Source organism: Hypanus sabinus, chromosome 11 (genome assembly GCF_030144855.1).
Source record: "Hypanus sabinus isolate sHypSab1 chromosome 11, sHypSab1.hap1, whole genome shotgun sequence".
Lineage (NCBI taxonomy): Eukaryota > Metazoa > Chordata > Chondrichthyes > Myliobatiformes > Dasyatidae > Hypanus > Hypanus sabinus.
In genome coordinates, this window is record NC_082716.1 from 63,003,516 (window position 1) to 63,026,151 (window position 22,636).

General features: G+C 42.0%; 1 protein-coding gene across 1 annotated transcript in view; it reads left to right on the forward strand.

The window, feature by feature from the left end:
- LOC132402025 (testicular spindle-associated protein SHCBP1L-like) overlaps positions 1–22,636 on the forward strand; it is a 91,627-nt gene that overhangs the window by 39,006 nt on the left and 29,985 nt on the right. The window contains exons 6-7 of the mRNA XM_059984488.1: positions 10,205–10,310; positions 14,611–14,764. Of these exons, the coding sequence (XP_059840471.1) occupies positions 10,205–10,310; positions 14,611–14,764 (260 nt within the window). The remainder of the gene's footprint in view (positions 1–10,204; positions 10,311–14,610; positions 14,765–22,636) is intronic.

Sequence of the window (22,636 nt, forward strand, 5' to 3'; positions counted from 1 at the left end):
TTGCCTGGATTGGAGAGTGTGCTTTATGAGAATAGGTTGACTGAACTTGGCCTTTTCTCCTTGAGTGATGGAGAATGAGAAGAGACCTGATGGAGGTGTATAAGATGATGAGAGGCATTGATCGTGTGGGTAGCCTGAGGCTTTTTTTCCCAGGGCTGAAATGGCTAACACGACGGGGCATAGTTTTAAGGTGCTTGGACGTAGGTACAGAGGGGATGTCAGAGGTACGTTTTCCATAGAGAGTGGTAGGTGCATGGAATGCTCTGCTGGTGACAGTTGTGGAGGCAGATACAATTGCGTCTTTTAAGAGACTCTTAGGTGATACATGGAGCTTAGAAAAATAGAGGGCTATGTGGTAGGGTAATTCTGGGCAGTTTCTAGAGTAGGTTACCTGGTCGGTACAACATGGTGCTATAGATTTCTCTATTCTATGTAATCTAAATAGGATGTATTGTGGTTTCCCTCTTGCTCAAATAAATAATTATGTAGAGGGAAAATAATGATGCCAATGTAAAAATTGAGTCATGTAGACCTACACAGTAAACAAAAATATGAAGGAAATTGATACATAAACACAAGAAATTCTGCAGGTGTTGGAAATCCAATGCAACAGGCACAAAATGCTGGAGGAACTCAACGTGCCAGGTAGCATCTATGGAAATGAATAAATAGTCGACATTTTGTGCCAAGACCCTTCTTCAAGACTGGAAAGGAAGTGGAGGGATGCCAGAATTCAAAAGTGGGGGAGGGGAAGAAGGATAAAAAGAATGCAATAGGTGAAGCCAGGTGGGTAGGAAAGGGAAAGGACTGGAGAAGAAGGAATCCAATAGGAGAGAAGAGATCACCAAAGGAGAAGAGGACCCAGGAAGAGGTGATAAGCAGGTGAGAGGGCAAAGTGGGGAATAGAAGAAAAGGGGAGAGGAGAGGTTTTTTTTACTGGAAGGAGAAATCAATATTCACGCCATTCATTTGGAGACTACCCAAATGGAATATAAGGTGTTGCTTCTCCACCCTGAGGGTGGCCTCATCTTGGCACAATTGGAGGGCATGGACCAACATGTCAGAATGGGAATGTCATTCATAATGAAAATTGCTGACCGCTAGGAAGTTCCACTTCTGGCAGGCGGAACAGAGATGTTTGATAAAGTGGTCCCCCAACTTGTGACAGGTCTAATCATTATAGAGGAGGCTGCTTCGGGAGCACTGGACACGACAGGTGACCCCAGCAGATTCACAGGTGAAGTGAAGCCTCATCTGGAAAGATTTTTTAGGGCCCTGAATGGAGGCGAGGGGGTTGGTGAAGGGACAGGTGTAGCATTTTGGCTGCTTGCAGGGATGAGTGCCAGGATGTAGATTAGTAGGGAGGTGTGATTGGACAAGGGAATCACAGAAGGAGTGATCCTTGAGAAAAGCAGAGAGAGGGGGCAGGTAAAGATATGTTTGGTTGTAAAATCCCTTTGCTGATGGCTGAGATTGCAGAGAATAATGTGTTGGATGCAGAGGCTTATGGGGTGGTAGATAGGGACAAGAGGAACCCTACCACTTAGAATGGTGGGAAGATGAGATGAGGACATCTGTATTGGAAATGGAGGAGTTGCAGGTGCGGGTAGTGTCAACGGTGGAGGAATGGAAACCCCATTAATTGAAGAAGGAAAATGATACGTTTGGTATTCAGGCAAGTTCATTACATTTATTTTTATACTACAGCTTGATCCTGTTGTTCATATGCTGATTATCATCACATTGCCACATTTTGCTCAATCCATTTTCCAATTTAGTTTGCTTAGTGTGTGAAAAATACCACCTTTCTGTTATAAACATACCTCATCAGTATTTTTACAGTTGTATATGAAAATCCTGAGGATTTATTAAGTCTCTTCTCGAACCTTGAATGTATTACAGGTGTCAACCCCCCCCCCCCCCCCCCCCGTTTACAAAGGTAGAGCGTTCCTATGAAACCTTTCTTAAGCCAAATTGCTGTAAAGCAAAGAACCATTAATATATATTGGAAAAATTTTCATAAAAGCTAAAATCCTCTTTGTAATGCAAAACAGGTTACTAATGTAGGTCTTTTGTAAAAGCGAAGTGGCGTAAAGCGAACATTCGTAAAGCAGGGCACATCTGTACTTCACTGTTAGAGACAAGGAAAATTACATTCCTATTTAAGGTTCTACAAGCATTTAAGAACTTGCAACAAAACTCAAATTGATACCTTTGAATTAGCAAGCTTGAAGTTGTATGATGGCATCTTTTTTCAACATTGCTAAACAACTGGAATGTTCAAAAATTGAGACAGCTCCTCTTCCAACTGGTTTGAAGATTTGGTTCATGAATCTTAGGTACAGACTCATTAAACCCAATGAGCTATTATACCTTCTAATTTTATTTCCTTTTTTCAGTATTATTCAGTTGCTGAATTAAATTTTGGGTAAAGTATCTAAACACTTTATTTTATCAGAATCTCTAAACAGCTGATGTATGAATAGATCTACAATGGTGCCAATTAATATTATCAATAAGTACATGAAACACAGTATTGTAAAGAGAGCTGTGATAAAACAATTAACATCATGAAATTTAAAAAGACTTAATCCTGATTATTGAATTCCAAACTAAGGTAGATTTCTTCAAAAGAAAATTTGATCCATCTACAGAAGGGAATGCTGGACTGGGATTTCAATTATGTTTATCTACATGATACAGTCTCTATGATCGCCTCAAATGCACTAATGCAAACAGATGTCCCTGTGCATTCTTGTACCCTATTGATTTTTGTTTGTACATTCTTGGCCCATAAATAATTTACCCACTCCATAAGACCATAAGGTACAGGAGCAGAATTAGGCCATTTGTCCATTGAGTCTGTCCGCCATTTCTTCATGGCTGATCCACTTTTCCTCTCAGCCCCAGCCTCCTGCCTTCCCCCTGTATCCCTTCATGCCCTGACCAATCAAGAATCTATCAACCTCTGCCTTAAATATACAAAAAGACTTGGCCTCCATAGCTGCCTGTAGCAAAGGATTCCACAGATTCACCACTATATAGCTAAAAAAATTCCTCCTCATCACTGTTCTTTAAAAGGACACCCCTCCAGGCTGTATCCCCTGGACTTAGATTCTCCCACCTTTGGAAACATCCACTCTATCAAGGCCTTTCACTATTCGATAGGTTTCAATGAGGTTACTCCTCATTCTTCTGAATTCCAGCAAATACTGCCCCAGAGCCATCAAATGCAATTCATATAACAATCCATTTAATCCTGGAACACTTTTGGGAAGCTCCTTTGAACACTCTCCAGTTCAACACATCTTTTTTAAGATAAGCGATCCAAAACTGCTTACAATACTCCATGAGGCCTCACCAGTGCTTTATAAAATCTTAACATTATGTAGAAACATAGAAAACATACAGCACAATACAGGCCCTTTGGCCCACAATGCTGTGTCAAACATGTACTTATTTTAGAAATTACCTAGGGTTACTCATAGCCCTCTATTTTTCTAAGCTCCATGTACCTATCCGGGAGTCTCTTAAAAGACCCTATTGTATCTGCCTCCATCACCGTCACTAGCAGCCTATTCCACACACTCATCGCTCTCTACTTAAAAAAAAACCTTACCACTAAGATCTCCTCTGTACCTACTTCCAAGCACCTTAAGACTGTGCCCTCTCTTAGCAGTTTCAGCCCTGGGAAAAAGCCTCTGACTATCCACACCATCAGTGTCTCTCAGCATGTTATACACTGCTATCAGATCACCTCTCATCCTCTTTCGCTCCAAGTAGAAGAGACAGAGTTCACTCAACCTATTCTTATAAGGCATACTCCCCAATCCAAATAACATCCTTGTAAATATCCTCTGCACCCTTTCTGTGCAGTGAGGCAAACAGAACTGAGCACAGTACTCCATGTGGGATCTGACCAGGATCCTATATAGCTGCAACATTACCTCTTGGCTCCTAAACTCAATTCCACAGTTAATAAAGCCCAATGCACCATATGTCTTCTTAACCATACAGTCAACCTGCGCAGCAGCTTTGAGTATCCTATGGACTCTGACCCCAAGATCCCTCTGATGCTCCACACTGCCAAGAGTCTTACCATTAATACCATATTCTGCCATCATATTTAATCTACCAAAATGAACTGTCTCACACTTATCTGGGTTGAACTCCATCTGCCAATTCTCTGCCTAGTTTTGCATCCCATTGATGTCCCACTGTAACCTCTGACAGCCCTCCACACTATCCACAACACCGCCCACCTTTGTGTCATCAGCAAATTTACTAACCCATCCCTCCACTTCCTCATCCAGGCTACTTATAAAAATCATGAAGAGAAGGGGTCCCAGAATGGATCCCTGAGACACACTTCTGGTCACCAACCTCCATGCAGAATATGACCCGTCTACAACCACTCTTTGTCTTCTGTGGGCAAGCCAATTCTGGATCCACAAAGCAATGTCCCCTTGGATCCCATGCCTCCTTACTTTCTCAATAAGCCTTGCACAGAGAACCTTATCAAATGGCTTGCTGAAATTCATATACACTACATCTACTGCTCGACCTTCATCAATGTGTTTAGTCACATCCTCAAAAAATTCAATCAGGCTCATAAGGCACGACCTGCCTTTCACGAAGCCATGCTGACTATTCCTAATCATATTATGCTTCTCCAAATGTTCATAAATCTTGCCTCTCAGGATCTGCTCCATCAACTTACCAACCACAGAAGTAAGACTCACTGGTCTATAATTTTCTGGGCTATCTCTACTCCCTTTCTTGAATAATGGAACAACATCTGCAACTCTCCAATCCTCTGGAACCTCTCCTGTCCCCATTGATGCAAAGATCATTGCTAGAGGCTCAGCAATCTCCTCCCTCGCCTCCCATAGTAGCCTGGGGTACATCTCATCCAGTCCCGGTGACTTATCCAACTTGATGCTTTCCAAAAGCTCCAACAAATCCTCTTTCTTAATATCCATATGCTCAAGCTTTTCAGTCTGCTGTAAGTCATCCCTGCAATTGCCAAGATCCTTTACCATAGTGAATACTGAAGCAAAGTATTCATTAAATACCTCTGCTATCTCCTCCAGTTCCATACACACTTATCCAAAGTCACACCTGATTGGTCCTGTTCTCTCACATCTTATCCTCTTGCTCTTCTCATACTTGTAGAATGCCTTGGGGTTTTCCTTATGCCCGTCAAGGTCTTCTCATGGTCCCTTCTGGCTCTCCTAATTTCATTCTTCAGCTCCTTCCTGCTAGCCTTATAATCTTCTAGATCTCTATCATTACCTAGTTTTTTGAACCTTTCATAAGCTTTTTTCTTCTTGACGGGATTTTCAACAGCCTTTGTACATCATGGTTTCTATACCCTACCATCCTTTCCCTGTCTCATTGGAACATACCTATGCAGAATTCCACACAAATAACCATGTGTGGAACATTAGCCACATTTCTGCTGTATATTTCCCTGAGAACATCTGTTTCCAATTTACGCTTCCAAATCCCTGCCCGATAGCCTCATATTTCCCCTTATTCCAATTAAACGCTTTCCTAACTTGTCTGCTGCTATCCCTCTCCAATGCTATAGTAAAGGAGACAGAATTGTGATCACTATCTCCAAAATGCTCTCCCACTGAGAGATCTGACACCTGACCAGGTTTGTTACATCTTTGCTGTTATATTCTAGTCCTCTTGAAATGAATGCTAATACTGCATTTACCTTCCTCACCACAGACTTACCCTGCAAATTAACCTTTAGGGAATCCTGCGCAAGGACTCTCAAGTCCCTTTGCACCCTTGCATTTCTTATATTAAAGTATATGACTATACACTTCCTGATGCTGTATTCCACATGTCATTTTCTTGCCCACTCTCCTAATCATCTCAAGTCCTTCTCTAGTCTCTCTACTTCCTCAAAACTACCTGCCCCTCCACATATTTTCATGTCGTCTGCAAACTTTTCAATAAATCCATGAATTCCATCATCCAAATCATTGACATGTAACATAAAAGGAATTGGTCCCAACACAGACCTCTGTGGCACACCACTAGTCACTGGCAGCCACCCAGGAAAGACTCCCTTTATTCCTATGCTTTGCCCTTTGCCAAGCAGCCACTGCTTTATCCACGCTATAATCTTTCCTATAATACCATGGACTCCTAGCTTGTTAAACAGCCTCATGTGTGGCACCTTGTCAAATGCTTTCTGAAAATCTAGGTACGCAACATTAACTGATTCTCCTTTCTCTATCCTGCTTGTTATTTATTCAAAGATTTGTCAGACAAGATTTTCCCTTGAGGAAACCATGCTGACTATAGCCTATTTTATCATGTGTCTCCAAGTACCCTGGGAACTTGACCTTAGTAAGCGATTCCAACATCTTCCCAACCACTGAGGTCCAACTAACTGGCCCATAGTTTCCTTTCTTCTGCCCCTCTCCCTACTCGAAGAGTAGAGAGACATTTGTAATTGTCCAGTCCTCCAGAATCATGCCAGAGTCTATTGATTCTTGCAAGATCGTTTCTAATGCCTTCACAATCTCTTCAGCCACCTCTTTCAGAGCCCTGGGGGGTAGTCTTCTATTCCAGGTAACTTATCTACCTTCAGACCTTTCAGTATCCCAAGCACATTCTCCTAAGTAATGGCAACTTCATTCACTTCTGCCCCCCAAGTGCTCTTGACCACTATGGAAGACCTCTTTGCACTATGGCACTCTTCCATAGTGAAGACTGATGCAAAATACTTATTAAATTCATACAGCATTTCCACGTCCCCCATTACTACTTCTCCAGCCAGCATCATTTTCCAGTGGTCCGATATCTACTGTTACCTCTCTTTTTACACTTAATATATCTTAAGAAACTTTTGGTATCCTCTTTAATATTATCAGCTAGCTCACCTTTGTATTCCATCTTTTTCACTTCATGACATTTTTTAGTTGCCTTCTGTTGGTTTTTAAAAGCTTCACAATCCTCTAACTACCCCACTAAGTTTTCCCCTATTATATGTCCTCACTTTAGCTTTTATATTGGCTTTAACTTTTCTTGTTAGTATGGTTGTGTCATCTTTCCTTTAGAATACATCTTCCTCTTTGGGATATATATATATCTATGTCCTGTGCCTTCTGAATTGCTTCCAGTTGCTTACAGGAATTCCAGCCATTGCTGCTCTGTCATCATCCCTGCCAGTGTTTCTGGCCAACTCCTGTCTCATACCTCTGTAATTCCCTTCTACTCTACTGTAATACTGATACATCTGACTTTAGCTTCTCATTCTCAAATTTCAGGGTGAATTCAATCATATTATGATCACTTTTCCCAAAGGGTTCTTTTGCCTTTAGCTCTCTAATCAATTCTGGTTCATTGCACAACACCCAATCCAGAATAGCTGATCCCCTAGTGGGCTCAACCATGAGCTGCTCTAAAAAGCCATCTCGTAGCCACTTTAAAAATTCCCCATCCTGGAATCCAGCACTGACCAGATTTTCCCAATCTCCTTGCACATTGAAGACCCCAATGACTGTCTTAACATTGCTGTTTTGGCATGTATTTTCTATTTCATGTTGTAACTTGTAGGCCACATCCCTACTATTGTTTGGGGGTCTCTATAAACTCCCATCAGGATCTTCTTACCCTTGTGGTTCCTTAATTCTATCCGCAATGATCTGACATCTACCGACCCTATGTAATCTCTTTCTCATGATTTGATATCATTTTTTACCAGCAGGCCAATGCTTCTGCTTTCCCACCTGTCCATCTGATACGATGTGTGTCCTTAGACATTAAGCTCCCAGCTGTAATACCCTTTCAGCAATGATTCAGATATGCCTACAACATCATACCTACCAATCTACAACTGTACTGCAAGTTCATCTACCTTACTCCATATGCTGTTGCATTAAAATACAATATCTTCAGTCCTGTATTCACCCTTTTTGATTTTTTTCCATCTTTTACATTGCAACTCATCCTGTTTACTACAATTTTGCCCCACGAGCAGCCTTTCCTTACTACACATAGCTTCTATTTGTAAACCAGCTACTTCATCTTCAGCACTATTATCCATCTTTCCTAAGATACTACTTGCATTGAAATATAAGCAGCTCCAGATACAAGTAGCACCATGCTTATCCTTTTGTTTCCAAACTTTGTGTGAGGTCTTAACAATATCTGCCTTCACAACTTCTCCACTAACTATTCTGGTACTCTGGTTCCCATCCCCTTGCAACTCTAGTTTAAACCCCATTGTGCAGCATTAACAAACCTTCCCACTAGGATATTAGTCCCTCTGTAGTTCAGGTGCAAGCCATCCCTTCTGTACAGGTCCCACCTTCCCTAGAACAGAGCCCAATGATCCAAAAATCTTGAGCTCCTACACCAATTCCTTAGCCACGTATTAAATTGTATAATCTTCCTAGTTGTTGCCTCACTAGCATGGGTAACAATCCTGAGATCACAACCCTGGATGTTCTGCCCTTTAACTTAGCAACTAACTCCCTGAATTCCCAGTGCAGAACCTCATCACTCATCCTTCACATACCATTGATACTACATGGACCACGACTTCTGGCTGTTCACCCTCCCACTTAAGAATGCTAAGGACTCGATCTGAGATATCACACCCTGGCACCCGGGAGGCAACGTACCATCTGGAAATTTCATTCTCACCCACTGAACCTCCTGTCCATTCCCCTAACTAAAAAAATCCCCTATCATTACAGAGTGCCTCTTCTTCCCCCTTTCCTTTGAGTCACAAAGGCAGACAGTGCCAGAGACTCGCCCACTACAACTCTCCTCTGTTAGGTCTTCCTCTCCGACAGAATCCAAACAACATATACCTGTTGTTTAGGGGGGTGGCCCTAGGGTACCCCAGCGGTGCTCTGTACTGGCCCCTTAACCCCTTTCCCCTTCCTGACACCGAGTTTCCTGTGTCCTGCACCTTGGGTGTGTCTACTTATCTATATGTCCTATCTATCACCCCTTCACCTCACATATGATCCAGTGTTCATCCAGTTCCAGATCCAGCTCCTTAACATAGTTTGTTAAAAGCTGCAGCTGAATGAACTTCTCGCCAGGGACACTGGAGGTCTCCGTGCTTTTCCAGATCCTACAAGAGGAGCATTTCACTATTCTGCCTGTCATCCCTATGGTCCTAGCTGAGCAGATAAAAAGAAAGGAACAAAAAAAAGAGCTTCTCATTCCTTTGTTTTCTCTGAGTGAAGCCTCAAAGAGCTAAAGCCTTAAGATCACCACTCTGGCTATGTCCACTCGGAAAACGTGCGCTGTGATGATGGCCACTGCGCTTGCCCTTGCCTTCAGCTACTTTTTGCTCTTACTAATCAATCCCAAATGCCAATTGGTCATTGGTCAAAGATCTATTAAGCTGCCACAACCCACTCCTGCCTTTTGTTCTTGGACAGTGGACCTGATTGAAGGCCCCTCCTCACCAAACTTCTGATGTCTGGATTGGCAGCTGGTCAAAGCTCTGTTCGTTCAAAAGAAGACTTTAACAACATACTTAAGACCTGCTTTACTGTTTGTTCAAACATATTTGTTCTGAGATATCCTGGGACAAAGATCCCAATGCTGAACACTTTCCTTGGATAAGATTTTCTTATATTTAAGATGTTCTTAAGTTACTTGCACTTTGCAAATATTCTGCCTAGGATATCTCAACCAACTTCTGATCTCAATACCCTCCTTTATCATCCCTTCTGCCCACCATTCCTTTTAGTCTAATTACAAGCCTGACTCTCATGCTCCCAGTCTCTCAATCTTAGCAGTTCATCATTGAACTTCCACTTACTTCCTATGTAAGCAATCCCAATTCCCACTAAGCTCGACTTCACCTCCAACGAAACCTATTCCACAACACCTCCCTCCCCCAGAATTTCTGTCTTCCCATCCAGATCAACAAATTAATCTCCTAATCTACCAGTTTTTAATCACATAAAGGAATGTTTTTCACTCTGCAATTGGTAAAGGCTTGTGCAATCACATACAAACTCTTTAATTCATTATTTTAGAAATAAACAAGTTATTTGTTTACAGCAATGAAATGAAGTCTACTAGGCACCAAACATTTTAAGGCCACTGTGTTTCCAATTTGCAAAATTCTAAGGATGATGTTAAACTCTAAAGATTATGCTGTTTAATATTACAGAGATAAAGTAGTAAATTGGTTTATTATCCTTTTCAGAGCACATGGACCTTTTTTCCCACGAATACTGCGACGTCGGAAAGGCCAACGACCTTCTGGAAAAATTGTGACTCATATTGTGGCAAACATGATGACAGCTGACATGGTGAGTTATTTCACTTTGTTATAGTTACTTTGGTGTTTAAATCTGTTTGTTCATCACCTTGCAGGTATTGAGTATTAGCCCCGATATTGTACATAATTAATAATTTGCCATTATTAACTTCTGGAGCAAAATATAATTTATCATTAATGTAAAACTATTTATTGTTAATGTTAAATCTAACATATTTTATCAAAGAAGTTCTTTTTTCCATTATCATGATCAAAATGCAGACACTTGCCATTGATCCTTGGTCTTCTTAGCATACATTTTAACACCTTTTTCTATTCTCTCTATTCTAACATCTCTGTCCTTCATAAAACATAATGCATTTTCAGGTTAACATTTTTGGCACTAAATTCTATTTCACCTCTGTTATTTAGGGTTATTTACATCATCAGGACTGCAAGACTAAATGAATGATTGATGTCCACAATTTTCACTTTCTTGATTTCTTAAAGGAGGTGCAACTATCAGAACTGCTGATTTTGACGTTAGTTTGGAGGTTGCACAGAATAAATTGAATTGAATTCTACTAACACGTGGAGCACTGCAAATTTAATGAATATAAAATAGCATGGAAAGAAATACCAAATGCACATATATAAGGATACTTCGCTTTTCACAAGTAAACCAAGATGAAAATGATTTAATTTTTCATAAAGAAAAAGACTCAACAAGGCTAAGACAATTAGCAGAGTACAAAAAAAGTGTTGACATTTTTCAAAGGCAGTCCAAGCAAATTTCCCTGCAGCTGTTACAAAATATGCCACTGAACCTCAATTGAACCTCAAGGAAGGCTGTTAAAAAATGGAAAATTCAGTAGTAGTAGTAGTAGTAGAAAGCAATTAAAACTGCAGATTCTTGAATCTGAAGCAAATACAGAAAAAGCTGAAATTCAGCCAGTCAGGCAGTCTCTGTGGAGAATGAAACCAGTTAATGTTTCAGAAAATCCACTATCCTTTCTCTTACCTCTAATTTTTGCTTTGTTGTATGCCCTCTCTTTTGCTTTTACATTAGCTTTGACATCCCTTGTTAGCCACGGTTGTACTATCTTGCCATTTGTGTATTTTTTTTGTTTTTGGAATACAGTACATCCATCCTGCACTTTCCTCATTTTTCCCAGAAACTCACACCATTGTTGCTCTGCAGTTATCCCTGCCAGCATCTCCTTCCAATTTACATTGGCCAACCCATCTGTCATACCATTGTAATTTCCCTTACTCCACTGAAATACTGCTACATCAGACTTTTACTCTTTCCCTAACACATTTCAAGTTGAAAATCATATTGGGATCACTGCCTCCTAAGGATCCTTTTACCTTAAGTTCCCGAATCACCTCCGATTTATTACATAGCACCCAATCCAGTACAGCTGATCGCCTTAGTAGGCTCAATGACAAACTGCTCTAAAAAGCCACCTTGTAGGCTTTTAACAAACTCTCTCTCGGGATCATTTCCAACCTGATTTTCCCAATCAACCCGCATATTGAAATTTCCAATGACTATCATAACATTGCCCTTTTGATTTGCCTTTTCTGTTTCCTTTTACAATCTGTTGTCCACATCCCATCTACTGTTGGGAGGCCAGCATACAACTGCCATCAGGTCCTTTTACCCTTGCAGTTTCTTAACTCAACCCACAAGGAGTCGACATCTTCTGATCCTATATTACATCTTTCTACTGATTTGATGCCATTCTTTAACAGCAAAGCCATGCCACCCCCTCTGCCAACCTTCCTGTCCCCTGATACAACATGTAACCTTGAACATTCAGCTCCCAACCACAACCATCCTTCAGCCAAGATTCAGTGATGGCCACAACATCATACCTAACAATCTGTAAAAGTGCAACAAGATTATTGACCCAATTTCTTATACACCATGCAGTAAGATATAATACTTTGAGTGCTGCATTTGCTACCCTTTTTGATTTTGCATCTAATGCACTGATACTCACCCTGCTGGCTGCAATCTTATCCCATTGTCTTGCTGCCTTTCCTGACAGACTGACCACACTATCTTTGCTTTTTTACTGTACACCCTATCCTGAGTCCCTTCACTCCAGTTCCCACTCACCTACCAAATTATTTTAATCCCTCCCCGACAGCTTGAACAAACCTGCCTGCAAGAATATTGGTTCCCTTCAGATTCAGGTGCACCCCGTCACTTTTGCACAGGTCATATCTCCCCAAGAAAAGATCCCAATGATCTGAGAACCTGAAGCCCTGCCCCCTGCACCAGCTTCTCAGCCACACATTAATTTGCCAAATCATCCTGTTTGTACCCTCTGGTGTGTGGCACAGGCAGCAATTGAGAAATTACTACCTGGGAGGTCCTGCTGCTCAGCTTTCTACCTAGCTCTCTAAATTGTCTTTTCAGGACCTCCTTTTTTTCCTTCCTATGTCATTGGTACCAATATTTACCAAGCCATCTGGTTGCTCTCCCACCTTCTCCAAAACATTGTGGATGCAATCTAAAACAACTCTGACCTTGGCACCTGGGAGGCAACATACCATCTAGATGTCCAATTCATGTCTACCGAATCTCCTTTCTGTTTCCCTGATTACTGATTCCCCTATCACTACTGCTCTCCTCTTCTTCCTCTTTCCCTTCTGCACCATGGACCTATGCTCAGTGCCAGTAACCTGGTTCTCATGGCATTCCCCTGGAAGGTTGTCCCCCACAATACCGATATACCTACTTTTTGAGGGGAATGGTCATGGGGTGCTCTGTGTGCACTGCCTATTCACAGTTCCATTTCTCCTGACAGTCACCCAGCTACTCGCCTCCTGCAACTTCAGGGTGACTACTTCCCTGTAACTCTGATCAATTATCTCCTCACTCTCCCATATAAACCAAAGGACATCTAGCTGCCTGCTCCAGATCCCTAACACGGTCTTCAAGGAGCTGCAGCTGGATGCACTTCACATTCCTGGGAGACTCTGGGTCTTAAGGACTCTACCATCTGACATGAAGAACACACAACAGCCATTATTACTAGGTATAGTAATATGAAGAAAGGGAACCTTAACAGAAACTTGCTCAGAGCCAATGTCCCTTTCAAGCCGAAGCCTGACATTCCTACTCTCACCACTGGCATGCCTCCAACAATGGCTGCCCCGCTTGTCCCTTATGTATTTTTAAGCAAGCATTGCCGACATGTGAGAAACTTCGTTATTATGGCCTTTTCCTGCCGCTAACTTACTGTAGAGACTGTTTTATTTTTACTTCCAGTCATTTCTGGCAGCTCCAAGCCTGTACACTTGAAATTGCAGTTAGCAAAATAGTTCAGAATTGCCTTGCTGCTTATTTCACATCAAATATCAGTGGCAAATTCAGTGCCTTTGGAATACAAATACACACAACTGATACTATTTAAAAACTGTTCACTCTAAACATGTTGTAACAGCTAACGGCTATACAAGTGTACATGACTGATGCCAGTTAGAAACTCTTCAGCAATTATCCTGCCCCAATTCAGCAGCATAGCGCTCCAAATAATCAAAGGAAATTCCCACAACTTTCTCGATTACTTTTGTTCATTAAGAATTTTCCTGAATAAGCAGCTTCCCTGATTAACCAAAGGCCAAATTAACTTGAATGTATGTATGTGTCACTAAATACTACACTGTGATTCAATTTTTGTAGGCATTAACAGTAGAACAAAAGATACAATAGATTTATGAAAAACTACAAAGATAGACAAAACAAAACAGTAATAGTAATAAACGCTGCAAGTTAATAAATAATACTCGGGCAATTGGAGCTTGTTATCTGTGGTTGGTAGCTCAACTCAGAGAAGGAAAACTCTGATCTCAGACCTCCGCTGCCTCGCCTAAAGGGGAAGGTTTCGGGAGTAAACCACGAGGGAAAAATCTGAAGCTGGAGTCCCTAAGGCAGTCCTACATTGAGTTCAATGTTGACTGGCAACTCTTGCAACGCTGCTGGTACCAAATTGTATTGGTCTCTGCTGTTCCTTTGGGGTCATCAGATGCATGGAGAGAGAGAGCTTGCTAAATGGGCAACAGCTTGCTCCCCATATTGTACTGCCCAGGCTCGTGTATCTAGACAGCTAGGACGCAACATCCATGGTCAACTCTGACTGGCAGAGGCCCTCACTTCACAATACTGAGAACATGAGTTGTAGAGTTCTTAAAGGTTAGTGCATTGGTTGGGTTCAGTGTTGTGGTGTGTGAAGTTGTTCACACTGGTTCAGGGTTCTTTTGGTTGAAATGTAATAACTGTTCCTGAACCTGATGGTATGGAACCTAAGGCTCCTGTATTTTCATGTTTTCTGCAGGTTAAGGACTTCTCTGCTAATACACTGATCCAACAACATGATAACTTAGATGCAACCTTGGATAATTGTTTCAGTGGTGACACAGTAGTTATTTTTCCTGGGGAGTATCATGCTTCAGGATTCGGAATGCTAACAGATGATATCATTATTAGAGGTATATGATTAAGAAATTGATGTATTCTGATTATATCATTGTTTTGATTATATATTAACTAAGGCTGATGAGTGTGAGGATTAATGTACTTGAGTTTGTTCAATCTTTGCAGGGAAGGACCCCTTTCAACATATTTCCTAATTATATTCTTTCCCTGCTACAGTTTCAATTGATATTTGTACTCTTGATTCTTGAAGTGCTTGTTACCTTCCCTAATCGATGAAAACAAATTGTAGGAAAATCACCGCTTCTGTGGTGTGTAATTTTAATACAAAATGTATTTAAATAATTTCATAATTTGGATAGAACAATTCTAAATATTGTGGATATTGAATTATTTAAGTGGAGAGTACCAAAATATTGGGGATGAAAGTGCATACTAATAATTAACATAAATTCCATTTTAACACATGCAAATTCATTTATTTTAAGCTAGCTAACATTTTTGAAAATTGATGTATAAATATGTGTAAAAGGTGGAAAAGTTTCATAAATCAGGTGTTGAATCAACAACTACAGGTACCATTTTTCATCTTAGGAATGATTCCAGCCAGTGGCAAGTTTACTTTCTGATTCTCATAAACTTCAGTTTTATTAGGGGGCTTTATATTCAGAAGAAAATAATTCCTTTGCATTTAATCTTTGAAATTCAAAAGAGACTTCATACTGAGCAACAAATGCAGTATTAAACTCTAATCCCTGCAGCTCAACAACTGAAGTTGCGGTGACCTTATTTCTGCAGAGTAGCACCATAGATTGAACAATATCTCATTAGTTTGAAGATTAGTGCCACTCATGGAATAATTTTTTTGGACATGAGGTTTTAGGTTAATGTAATGGGTGATAGGCGACACATGTTGTCCGTAATAGAAACTGTTCCACATAATTTATAAATACTGACATGTGTTGTGTTCACTTTAAGAGATGGTGTTTGATGTAATTATGTCAGTGTAAGGTGACTGCTTTCTGTTTTGTTCGTAATGAAAGTAAAGGGTTGTGACTTTTGTTAAGTGGATAAAATGATTCTCACATGTCTTATTCACAAAATCTTACATTGGTGATCCATATGCTCTCAGATGATTCCAAAGTTACTCAATGACATGTCAACCAATACAGTTGGTTTGAAGCTGCAGAGTTTTTGGAGCAGCACACAACCATGTGGTTTACTCAGGCAGAAGCCCAGTTCACACTGCAAGAAATCACTGTGGAATTCTTTGAAGAAATAACAAGGAGGATAGGCAGTAGAGAATTGGTCGATATTGTGTACTTGGATTTTCAGAAGGCATTTGATAAGGTGGCACACATGCTGATTAACAAGTTCTGAGCCTATGGTATTACAGGAAAAATTATAGCATTGATAAAGCAGTGACAGCATCCCAGGGCAGATACTCAGAGGGTGTGTGGCAAAACTGGCTGGTGTGTTTGCAGACATTTTTAATCTCCCTGTCCCTGTGTAGAGTGCCCTCCTGCTTCAAAACATCCACCGTTGTCCCTGTACCTAAAAAGACCAAGGTAACATGTCTGAACAACTGGCGTCCTGTCACATTCACCTCAATAATAAGCAAATGCTTAGAGAGGCTGGTCGAAGACTACATCTGCAGCATGCTACCACCCACACTGGACCCCATACAACTGACCTACCAACACAACTGATCGACAAATGTTGCAACAGCCATAGCTCTACACACCATCCTTATACACCTGGAGAAGAGGGATCCTTATAAGAGAATGCTGTTCTTGGACTACAGTTCAGCATTCAACACCATAATTCCCTCCAGGCTTGACAAGAAGCTTGGAGACCTTGGCAGCTGGATCCTGGACTTCTTGTCATATCGCCGGCAGGTGGTAAAAGTGGGTTCCCTCACTTTTGCCCCTCTGACCCTCAACACAGGAGCCCCCTCCTTCACTCTCTGTACACTCATGACTCACTGCCCACTGCTTCAATGTGCTAATTAAATTTGCTGACAACACTACATTGATTGGCCTTATCTAAAAGGCAGCCTACCAAAAAGGAGTCATCACCCTGACACTGTGGTGTCAAGGAAACAAACTCTCCCTCAATGTCGCACAAACAAAGGAACTGGTTGTGGATTATGGAAGGAATGGAGATAGGCTCATCCCAATTGACATCAATGAATCTAGGGTTGAAAGGATGAACTGCTTCAAGTTCCTCAGTATACACATCTCTGAGGATCTCAGTCTGTACATACTGGCTATATGGTGAAAAAAGCACACAACAGTGCCTCTTTCACCTCAAGACAGTTGAAGAAGTTCGGCATGTGTCTGCAAATCCTAAGGACTTTCTACAGGGGCACAATTGAGAGCATCCTGACTGGCTGTACCACTGCCTGGTATGGGAACTGTACTTTCCTCAATCGCAGGGTCTGTTGAGAGTGCTGCGGACAGCCCAGCTCATCTGTGGATGTGAACTTCCTGCTATTCAGGACCAGTGTGTAAAAAGGGCCCGAAGGATTATTGGAGATCGAGTCACTCCAACCACAAACTGTTCCAGCTGCTACCGTCCAGGAAGTGGTACCGCAGCATTAAAGCCAGGACCAATAGGCTCCAGGGACAGCTTCTTCCATCAGGCCATCAGACTGATTAATATACGCTGACACAATTGTATTTCTAAGCAATATTGACTGTTCTGTTGTATATCTTACTGTACATACTATTTATTACAAATTATTATAATTTGCACTTTGCATATTCAGATGGAGATGTATCATAAAGATTTTTACTCTACGTATGTGAAGGATGTAAGAAATAAAGTCAATTCAATGGCATGGCTGATTGGCAGGAGGCAAATAATGGGAATAAAGGGATCCTTTTTCAGCTGGCTGCCAGTGACTGGTGGTGTTCCTCAGGGGTCTGTTGGGACCAGTTCTTTTTACATTATGTGTCAATAATTTGGATGATGGAATTGATGACACTGTTGCAAAGTTTGCAGATGATATGAAGATAGATGGAGGGACAGGTGATTTTGAGGAAGGAAAGAGGCTACAGAAGGATTTTGATTAGGAGAATAGGCAAAGAAGTAGCAGATGGAATACAGTGTTGGGAAGTGTGTAGCCATGTACTTTGGTAGGAGAAATGAAAAGGTAGAATATTTTCTAAATGGAGAGAAAATACAAAAAAGTGAGGTGTAAGGGGACTTCCGAGTGCTTGTGCAAGATTCCCTTAAGGTTAATATGCAGGTTGAGTCTGTGGTAAAGAAAGCAAATGCAATGTTAGCATTCATTTGAAGAAGACTAGAATATAAAAGCAAGGATGTAATGTTGAGACTTCATATAGCACTGATGAGACCTCACTTGGAGAATTGTGAGCAGTTTTGGACCCCTTATCTTAGGAAAGATTTGCTGAAACTGCAGAGTGCTCAAAACAGGTTCACAGAAATGATTCCAGAATTGAATGGCTTGTCACGTGAAGAGCGTTTGTAGGCTATGGACCTGTATTCACAGGAACTCCGAGAATGAGTGGTGATGTCATTGAAACCAATCAAGTAGTGAAAGGCCTTGATAGAGTGGATTTGGAGAGGATGTTTACTATGGTGGGAAAGTCTAAGACCAGAGGACACAGCGTGAGAATAGAGGTTTTAGAATGGAGATGAGGAGGAATTTTTTTTAGCCAGGGAGTGATGAATCTGTGGAATTCTTTGCCATGGTCAGCTATGGAGGCTAAGTCTTTATGTATATTTAAGGCAGAGGCTGATAGATCCTTGATTGGTCAGGGCATGAAGGAATACAGGGAGAAGGCAGGAGATTGGGGCTCAGAGGAATATTGGATCTGCCATGATGAAATGATGGAGCAGACTCGATGGGCCAGAAGGCCTAATTCTGTCTTGATTTATATACCTAATATCTTATGGTCTTATGATTTATATACCATTTGCATCTGAAACCTGGACTAGCAGCAATAGACATTTCAAGGCACTGGAAAAATAACTCCAATATATCTCTGAATTTCTCCAAATTCAATAGCAGGATATGTAAACCAATTTCAGTGACCTCTCTCAGGCCAACACTCCCAGCACTGATGCACTAGTTAGACTCAGTTGTCTTGAAGAGTTGTTCAAATTGATTGCATGCCTAATACCAGATTTATGCAACACTCAATTTGGAGCTCCATCTTATGACATTTCCAATCAGACAAAGGAAAAAGCTCATTGAAATCTATAACATCACACTTTCTCTGGAGAGTCCCTAAAAAAGTGGATGATAATATGAATTTTGAGTCAATACATCAGGAGCTCACTGAGCTCCTTAAAAGTTGGAAGGACTACCTCATAAACTAACTTTTGGTCTGCTCCACCAAGCACTACCCGTACTGTTTGGGAGTATGTGATTCCCAAATTGGCCACATAAGTCACTTTCAAACAGTTTGATCCCAATGAATTGCCCATGAAGATGATACTGAATAGTAGCATAACACAGGCCCTTCAGCCCACAAAGTTGTGCCAAACACGTCCCTACCTTAGAAATTACTAGGCTTACCCATAGCCCTCTATTTTTCTAAGCTCCATGTACCTATCCAGGAGTCTCTTAAAAGACCCTATCGTATCCGCCTCCACCACAGTTGCCAGCAGACAATTCCACGCACTCACCACTCTCTGAGTAAAAAATTTACCCCTGACATCTCCTTTGTACCTACTCCCATGCACCTTAAACCTGTGTCCTTTTGTGGCAACCATTTCAACACTGAGAAAAAGCCTCTGACTATCCACATGATCAATGCCTCTCATCATCTTATACACCTCTATCAAGTCACCTCTTATCCTCCATCGCTCCAAGGAGAAAAGGCAGAGTTCACTCAACCTATTCTCATAAGGCATACTCCCTAATCTAGGCAACATCCTTGTAAATCTCTGCACCCTTTCTGTGGTTTCCACATCCTTCTTGTAGTGAGGCAACCAGAACTGAGCACAATACTCCAAGTGGGGTCTGACCAGGATCCTATATAGCTACAACATTACCTCTCAGCTCCTAAGTTCAATTCCACGATTGATGAAGGCCAATACACCATAGGCTTTCTTAACCATAGAGTCAACCTGCGCAGCTGCTTTGAGTGTCCTATGGACTCGGACCCCAAGATCCCTCTGATCCTCCACACTGCCAAGAGTCTTAGTATTAATACTATATTCTGCCATCATATTTGACCTACCAAAATGAACCACTCCACACTTATCTGGGTTGAACTCCATCTGCCAATTCTCAGCCCAGATTTGCATCCTATCAATGTCCCGCTGTAACCTCTGACAGCCCTCCACACTGTCCACAACACCTCCAACCTTAGTGTCATCAGCAAATTTACTAACCCATCCCTCCAAATTCCTCTTCCAGGTCATTTATAAAAATCACGAAGGATCCCAAAACAGATCCCTGAGGCACTCCACTGGTGACCATCCTCCATGCAGAATATGACCTGTCTACAACCTCTCCTTGCCTTCCGTGGGCAAGCCAGTTCTGGACCCACAAAGCAATGTCCCTTTGGATCCCATGCCTCCTTACTTTCTCAATAAGCCTTGCATGGAGTACCTTATCAAATGCCTTGCTGAAATCCATATACACTACATCTATTGCTCTTCCTTCATCAATGTGTTTAGTCACATCCTCAAAACTTTCAATCATAAGGCATGACCTGCCCTTGACAAAGCCATGCTGACTATTCCTAATCATACTATACCTCTCCAAATGTTCATAAATTTTGCCTTTCAGGATCTGCTCCATCAGCTTACCAAGCACTGAAGTAAGACTCACTGGTCTGTAATTTCCTGGGCTAACTCTACACCCTTTCTTGAATAAAGGAACAACATTTGAAACCCTCCAATCCTCCAGAACCTCTCCCGTCCCCATTGATGATGCAAAGATCATCGCCAGAGGCTCAGCAATCTCCTCCCTCGCCTCCCACAGTAGCCTGGGGTACATCTCATCTGGCCCCAGCAACTTATCCAACGATGCTTTCCAAAAGCTCCAGCACATCCTCTTTCTTAATATCTACATGTTCAGTCTGCTGCAAATTATCACTACTATCACCAAGATCCTTTCCATAGTGAATACTGAAGCAAAGTATTCATTAAATACCTCTGCTACTTCCTCCGGTTCCATACACATTTTCCCACTGTCACATTGATAGGCCCTATTCTTTCACGTCTTATCCTCTTGCTCGTCACATACTTGTAGAATGCCTTGGGGTTTTCCTCAATCCTGTCCATCAAGGCCTTCTCATGGCCCCTTCTGGCTCTCCTAATTTCCTTCTTAAGTTCCTTCCTGCTGGCCTTAAAATCTTTATAGACCTCTAACATTACCTGGCTCTCTGAACCTTTTGTAAGCGTTTCTTTTCTTCTTGACTAGATTTGTTATAGCCTTTGTACACCATAGTCCCTGTACCCTAACATTACTTCCCTGTCTCATTGGAACGTACCTATGCAGAACTCCACACAAATATCCCCTGAACATTTGCCACATTTTTTCCATACTTTTCCCTGAGAACATCTATTTCCAATTTAAGCTTCCAATTTCCTGCCTGATAGCCTCATAATTCCCCTTACTCCAATTAAATGCTTTTATAATTTAATTGTGGCTTCACCTGTAAAGATAATTCAGGATCCTTGAAAGGATTTTGAATCGGGAGCAAGTTACAGCTTGTGATTCAGCTGGGAGCTCAGAGAATTCGACCGTGTAGGTAGGATTTAAGCCTACCTGGTCAATACCTGTGGAGGAGGGGGAACTGCGCAGGCGCAAGTGACGTCAGCATCGAGCGCGCACTTTAAAAGGCAGGACTTCTTGTCGAGCGGGCAGCGGAGTCTGTGGAAGCAGAGTCCTGGGCTTTGGCTAAGTGGGCTTCGGCGTAAGGGGGCTTCGGTAAGGCTGTGTGATTGCTCGCTGAGGGGAAGAAGGTAAGGTCGCTAGGTGCTTTTTAGACTTATTCTATTAATCCAGTTCAGGTATGGGGGAGACAGTCAGAGCAGTGGTGTGCTCCGTATGCAGTATGTGGGAAGTCAGGGTCAACACAGTTGTCCCTGATGACCACACCTGCAAGAGGTGCGTCCAGCTGCAGCTCCTATCAGCCCGAGTTAGGGAGTTGGAGCTGGAGCTGGATGAACTACGGATCATTCGGGAGGCAGAGGCAGAGATAGATAGGAGTTATCAGGAGGTAGTCACACCAAAAAACCAAGAAGTAGGCAGATGGGTGACGGTCCAGAGAGGCAGGGGGAGCAGGCAGAGAGAGTAGAGCACCCCTGCGGCCATTCCCATTAACAATAAGTATACCGTACTGGATACTGTTGATGGGGATGACCTACCAGGAATGAGTTGTAGTGGTCCTGCCTCTGGCACAGAGGTTGAACCCTCAACTAGAAAGGGGAGGAGGGAAGAGAAGAGAGCGATAGTTTTAGGGGATTCTATAGTTAGGGGGGCAGATAGGAGATTTTGTGGGGCAGATTGGGAGTCTCGGATGGTATGTTGCCAGGGTCCGGGACATCTCAGATCGGGTGCAGGCTATTCTTGAGAACTGGGGCATGAACCCAGATGTAGTGGTCCATGTAGGGACCAACGATGTAGGTAAGGTGAGTGAGGGGGTCCTGCTTAGAGAGTTCAGGGAGTTAGGAGTGAAGCTGAAAGGCAGGACCTCCAGGGTGACAATCTCTGGATTGCTACCTGTGCCACGTGCGAGTGAGGCGAAGAATAGAATGATTATGTACATTAATACGAGGCTGAGAGCATGGTGCAGGAAGGAAGGGTTCAGGTTTTTGGATAATTGGTCTTTGTTCCAGGGACGTTGGGATCTGTTTCGAAGGGACGGTCTACATCTGAACCGGAGGGGTACTAACATTCTTGCAGGAGTGTTTGCCAGTGCTGCTCGGGAGGGGTTAAA